Source organism: Hylaeus volcanicus, chromosome 1, assembly GCF_026283585.1.
Source record: "Hylaeus volcanicus isolate JK05 chromosome 1, UHH_iyHylVolc1.0_haploid, whole genome shotgun sequence".
In the NCBI taxonomy this organism is placed as follows: Eukaryota; Metazoa; Arthropoda; class Insecta; order Hymenoptera; family Colletidae; genus Hylaeus; species Hylaeus volcanicus.
In genome coordinates, this window is record NC_071976.1 from 32697686 (window position 1) to 32704375 (window position 6690).

At 43.8% G+C, this 6690-nt stretch overlaps 1 protein-coding gene across 1 annotated transcript; it reads right to left on the reverse strand.

The window, feature by feature from the left end:
• Positions 1–25: 25 nt before the first annotated feature.
• On the reverse strand, positions 26–5446 carry LOC128873295 (facilitated trehalose transporter Tret1-2 homolog). Its single transcript, XM_054116783.1, has 5 exons — positions 5103–5446; positions 3809–4338; positions 3265–3570; positions 2830–3032; positions 26–2489 (listed from the first exon to the last, which is right to left on the reverse strand). The coding sequence occupies exons 1-5, from the start codon at positions 5182–5184 to the stop codon at positions 2195–2197; spliced, it is 1416 nt and encodes a 471-aa protein (XP_053972758.1). The 5' UTR covers positions 5185–5446; the 3' UTR covers positions 26–2194.
• Between the last annotated feature and the right edge of the window lie 1244 nt (positions 5447–6690).

The following is a 6690-nucleotide window of genomic DNA, read 5'->3' on the forward strand; positions in this document are numbered from 1 at the left end:
AGGAATGTAACTTATACGGGGTGACTCATCGATAATATCATAAACTTTATTCTACTCGACCATAATAGAAAATTGATTTAATTTACGACCGATTTAACGAGCGGGTTAAAACACGTGGGATGTTTAAGAAGTTCCTATCGCTCTCTTGTAAAATGCAGGGAGTACCAACGGAAAGCTGTAATAGGATGTCTTTGCCAAATTACGGTCGACAAAGTAAAGGAAAGTAGCTTCGAACCAATTAAATTGTTAATAATCGCCGACAAAGGAAGAAAGGAAAAACTCATGGGATTTTAAAGTGTTCGCGTTAGTCTTTTTTTTTTTTAACGCTGTAGGTACGGGCAAAGAATTTAATTGAAGTTTCATTGTTGAACACTCGGTGGTCTTAATGTTCCCGCGGTATTCGTGCTCACACTTTGCACACTCGCGGCTTTGATTGCTTGTACGTGGCATTTCACGTTTCCCGTTTCCCATTTTTCATTGGACATTTTTCAGAAACACTCGCTGGCTCGTCAAACCTCGTTTAAAGACGATGCGCGATTCGACGATAATTGCGCAGGAATGTTTGCCGTGATAACAACCGAAACACCCATTTCGGTGATTTCTGTACGGGCCGCTGTAGTATTTGCATAAAGATGTACGTCATTAAAAGACTGGTTTTTTAAACAAACTTCCTTCTTTGAATATAAACATCCTGCATCGGAAGAACTGGAAAGAACAGTCTAACCGCGTAGACATAGCATCCTACCTAACAAAATTTCATTCATTTATTATCGATTGAGCTATTGTTCTACGTCTAAACGAGGCCCCTTGGAATACCATAACTGACCAGGAATTCGAAAATAAGGATCCTCGTAAAATTTGCTAAAATAATCGCACAGGAAGTGAAAGCCAGTTATTTCGAATCGATCGCGATCGTTGTTACGACGACTAATATTACGACTAATTTCATAATAGAAAGTCGAAAACAATCCGAAGAACAGAGCGACGATGAATCAGATTAAACGTACAATCATAGAACAAATATGGCCGATATCGATTCTCGAGATCGTGACATCAACGTTTGACTTTCTCGAGTACCAGCAGCCTTGATCGAAAGACGGAAAATATGGACGATCCATTACCTCGAATCGGTTACATCAACAGCTCGAGTGGGTGTCTCCGAATTTTTTCGTATCTTCCGCCTGTGACCACTGCGACTTATTGTTAGTCGACGGGATAATCCGAATTGAGGCTCGAACGCGTACATTGTTTATTCATTCTTCATCCGCGATGAGATCTCGACTCGACTCTCCGAAAACAAGAACGACGAGGAGTATGAATAGTACCGATACGAATTCGGTGTTTACACGCGAGTTGTTGATTGCTCGTGGAAAAAAACAAGTCCGTCACCTTCTCTTCCACCTCTGTCTTAGAAATCATCTTTACGTTATATCTACTCGCCTCGACGTTTTTCCGACGAGTACTCCCGCGCTGTTCACCAGGTGCTTGTCAAATTGATCATTGTACTTTACAAAAAACGGCACAAGATTATGGGATTCAATGGGAAATTTATACGCGTTATTTTGTTCTCGACTCAAATACGATATATGCACGAATACATACGTATTTACATGAATTTTCTATATCATACATATGTACGACTGTAATACCGATGTACAATTCACAGTCATCGAAGAACCAGCGACGATCGAGACGTAGCCGCAAACAAGTAACGTTAGTATAAAAAAACATTACGAAGAATCCTGTCCGACCTGGAACTGAAGAAGGTTCAGGAGGTTGGCACCAACGTCGGCGACACCGCTTACCGCAAATCGCTGTTAAAGTAAGCGCGTTCGCGTAAGCGTTTGTAAGCTTGTCGCTGAAAAATTCAGCGTAAGAGAGAAAATTACGCGATCCGTCTATCGGGTGATCGGCTCCTCGTCGATAGCCTCAATCTTTATCTTGGTTAACGACACGAGGCACTCGTCCCGCGGTTGGCGTTCCCTGTGACGAACAGAAAAAGGAAAATGGAAACGATACGTCGAATGGTCGTCGATGCACAAGTACTCTCTCCTTTGTAAAGTTTTCAATGTCGCGATATCGTTCCACCTAACGATAGTAAACAAAATCGTCGTCGAAAAATTCGAGGAGAAAGTGATCCAACGGCAAACGCGTAACAACGTCCTTGCAACGAAAAGGTTCCGATTGATTTCGATTAAGGGACCGGTTTGGTCGTTAGAACACCACCCTGCAGCTCGAACTGGATCTCCTGGTAGCTTTTTCCTTTCGTCTCCGGAACAAGGAAACGCGTAAACGCAGTCGCGCCAGCCATGATCGCGGCAAAGATCCAGAATGTCGTGTCCGTGCCCATTTTGTCGTTCATCATCGGGAAAGTTTTGGTCACCACGAATACCATAAACCAATTCAACGTCACCGCTATGCTGGAAGCGACCGCTTTCGTCTCCGGGGAGAAGAGCTCGCCCATCAGCATCCATGGTACAGGGCCCAGACTGTAGAAGACGCGATATCAATGGGTTAATGAAGAAACGTTAAATATTTTAAACAATTATCTAGTCGGAAAGGAAAAATTTGTTCGACGACACGAGCCTATCGCTTCCCTTAATCGTAGAACCTTAATTAAAAAAGGGTAGCTCGAGAATTACGTCTAGCTGTATGCTCGTATCGCGAAACAAACATGGATAGTTTATCCATCTTCCGACTAGGTAATCGCTCATCGCTACTTATAGCAGTCAAAACGCAATTCTAACGTCTCCATCGGATCTTTAAAGATTTTAATTCTAAGGAACGACAAACCTATTCTTCGCATTTTCATCTTAAACTCGAACTCACCCGATGGAAAAGGCGATCATAAAGACGATTAACGAAGTCAGCGGCAGCCATCCCAGCGAGCTGACGTCATTTCCGCCGTCTTTCTGTTTGAAGTAGTAACCGAGCGCGATCAGGCTAAGTGACATAACACCTGTAGAAATCATGAGCAGCGGCTTCCTTCCGGCTCGATCCACAATCAGCGCCGCGACACCTGACATTATCAACTGCGACGAATAACATTCAGCGTAAACATCGTTTGTAGAGCCGTCCCGTTAATTTGCTGTGCAGCAACGGAAACATTCAAGGAGAGCGTTCAAATTACCATTATTTTTTTAGGACAAACAATCGAACCGAAAGCTAATTTCAAGAGCAACCAAGGAAACAATCTTTCGCGATGTTTCTATTTTTCTTTTTTTTTTCGATGCTTGTTCGATTATCTAACAAAAGGAAACGAACCTGAACCAGCGAGACCAGGATGGACGCGAGTTCCGGCGGCATCGTGCTTCCAGACGCCTTGAAGATTATCACGGAGTAAAAAATAACTGCGTTCACACCGGACGCCTGTTGGAAGAACATCATGCCAAACGACGCAACCATAGCTTTTTTGTGTACCGGGGACTTAATCATGTCAGAGATGGTGACTTCCTTGCCGGCATTCGCCTCGACCGCCGCTTGCATTTCGTTCAGTTCTTCCCCAGGATCGTAAGCGTCCCCTCTGAGCACTTTCATCGCCGCTATGGCATCCTGTTTCCGTTTTTCACCCTGACAACATTAATCCAACTTTATCTAATTAGACCGAGAATTCTAGAAGCTTGTTATATATCGTAGAATCCGAAACGTTCGGGTAGACGTACAAGGGATGCTGCTACCGATCTAAATAGCAACTTTAGTTTGTTTCCCGCAAACGAGAAATCGAGACGCTACGGGAACCAACTGTAGCTGATATACGCAACAGGAAAATATTATACAATTACGGAGATTGGGATCTCCGATTACGCACCACCAACCAGACAGGAGATTCGGGCATCCAATAAAACGTGGCCAAAAAGGCGACTATGATGAGTGCGCAAAATATAGCGAGCGCGGAGTAGGTGAGAACGCTTCCCAGGACGAAAGTAACGAAGATCCCGACGGTGAGAAATAGCTGAAACAGGGCGCCTAGAGTTCCCCTGGTAGAGACTTCGGAGATCTCGGAGATGTACGTCGGTCCAAGGACGCAGGCGGCCCCAACGCTGGTACCAACGACAAATCTAGCGATGTACAGGAACCATACTTCGGTGGCAACTAGAATAAGACCCCAGGAGACGAGGAACGGTCCCGCCAACAGAAGAAGCGACATTCTTCTGCCCAATCTGTCCGCCATTTTCCCCGATGGCAACGCACCAGCGATAGCGCCAAGGGCGCACAGAGAGCTCACCCAGGAACCCTGATCCTCGGTTACCACCATCCACGAATCCTTTTCGTACAGTTGAGGAAGCACCGGTGAGGTCCACGCTAAAGCTGTGCCAACTCCGACCACCAGTAGACATGCTAAATCGAAAAGTAATGCTTGTCAGGCCTATGCAGCTTATTCTAATTCCATTTTTTAATTTCGCTCGACCTGTTACTTAATCCCCGTGGGAATCAAAGGTGCACTACGTTACACAAGCACTCGTTTATCTTCCGATAATATCGATCACTTAAAGATTACTTATATCTACAACACATTAAATCAATTAGGAAATTAAATGATAATAGGGTGGACGAGTACGCGTGAAGATAGCCAAGAAAATTGCGTTAATAAGAAGACGCACGATCGTATCAAAAGTGAGGAAAGATAATCTACACGCGCAAGGTAAAAATGTGGTAGTAATATTCGGAAGAACACACCGATTACTCGACTTCGCGACGACGCCGACGATTTCACGGGATTAACGAAAAAGTTTAAAATTTTAAAGTAAAAGTAAAATTTAAAATTTTGTCAAGGAAATCTTCGAGACGCGGAACGGAACAGTGGCTTAATCGTAACCAAACTAGACACTCGGACCATTTACGAGTTCCTTTCGATTCATATTATAAAACGCGAAGCGACAAATAATTGCGAGTTTCCAATCTTAACCCGCTAACATTCTAAATCGACTTCAGTCGGATAATAAAAGTTCCAACGCATTTTTATTCCTAGCTTGTGTCACTCGCGCGACGCGACGTTTTCAAGATCAACACCGACGCCGAGGCAGACGGTACGAAGATAGGGTGACTGATGAAAAGCTACCAAACCGAAAGGACGCGTGCGTACGGAGGATGCGCTTAAATACCGCAAATAGTAGCCAGATACTGCCACAGCTTCCTGCTCTTCTGGTGAACGGACACACCGTTAATCATCCCCGTGGCCTCCATTTCCTTGAAATTAACGTCTCTCGGAGAAATGGTGAATTACTCGTGCAGGATACAATCTATCGCGAGAAAATTGAGACGGTTTGCCGGGAAATCGACGGTTCCGTCGATCGTCGAAACGAATCGCGACCGATCGCAAAGTTCGTAAGTTCGTCACCTTTCTTCGAACACGTTTTGTCTCCGATGCAACGCGGATCACGAATCAAACGAACAACATTTCGGAATAAGCGAAACCGGTCGAAGAAAATCGAATGGACGTGATTACATCGAGGGCCATCATATATCACGGGCGCCGCTATCTGCCCATCATTATCGCCACTCTAAGCTATTATCGCTCACAATCAAAGGAAAAAGTTTAGAAATCACGATTAACGGGTATCTATTTACCACTGAAATCTATCAACGGAATGCATTGCCGCCCGTTTGGAATGTTGTCTCATTGTCAGCTTCTATCGCATTTCGCGAATTTCATGTCTTCGAACGTCACAGTATGTGCCTAACGCTATCAAAGATACAATAGATCGTTCCGTCCTTTCGTTTTGCGGTTGTTGAATTAACTTGCAAGATCGTTTTGTAAATGAAAAAAAAAGCGGCGAACATAGCGGAGACAGATCGAGGCAGGTAGATTGATAATCTGTTTTCGATCTACTTTCGCTGTGTTCGCGATCCACTGTACTGTACTACTCTACTGGTTCTTTTTTTCTATTTCTCTTGATAACGTTTGAGGCTTCTTGATGATCGATTGCACTGCGCCAACATGTTTACGCTTCGCGACTTCCATGTGTCCTTCCTCGATCTGCAAAAATCGAAATTCTTGTTTCCGTGTAACGAATCGAACTCGTTTAGCGTTAGCTCTTAAAGACGATTTAATCGTCGTGCCATGCCAACATTTCCGTCTATTGCACGCGAATCAACCGATTTGCCGCGTTAATACATTAACGCGGCTATTAACGTTGTTCTATTAACGTTGTTCTATTTACGTTGTCCATATGCTACATGCTTCGTTCAAGCATCGTGAATAGACGATGGGCGCTTCACGTTCGAGTGTTCCTCTTCAACGGATAATCCTTTTAAAGCCCCGCCACCCAAATCGACGTTATCTTCCTATCAAATTTTCGAGTAACCATCGGCCCCGATCGATTGCGCCGATCGATCGAAGAGACCTCGAGTTCGTGGCGAGATCCTCGAGTGTCCGAAAATTTCAACGAGATTCGAGAACAAAATTTATACAATTTTTGTTTCGAGTATATATTGCATAACGAGAATGTAAACACGATATTTATGATATTAGCGAAGCGTAAGTATAGGGTAGAACTCTCGACGGAAGATCAAGGATCTTGGATGACAGACATCGTTAATTTATTACATCTTGATAGAAACCAGTTACTTTTGTTGATCGACCAACGCACAGGCTATAAAATCTAGAATGTTTGTTATCAATGATTGGGATTTAGCTTCTTCGTTTGCAAAAGCATTTGGTTTATTGCGGAATCATAAAATCGAACGGGT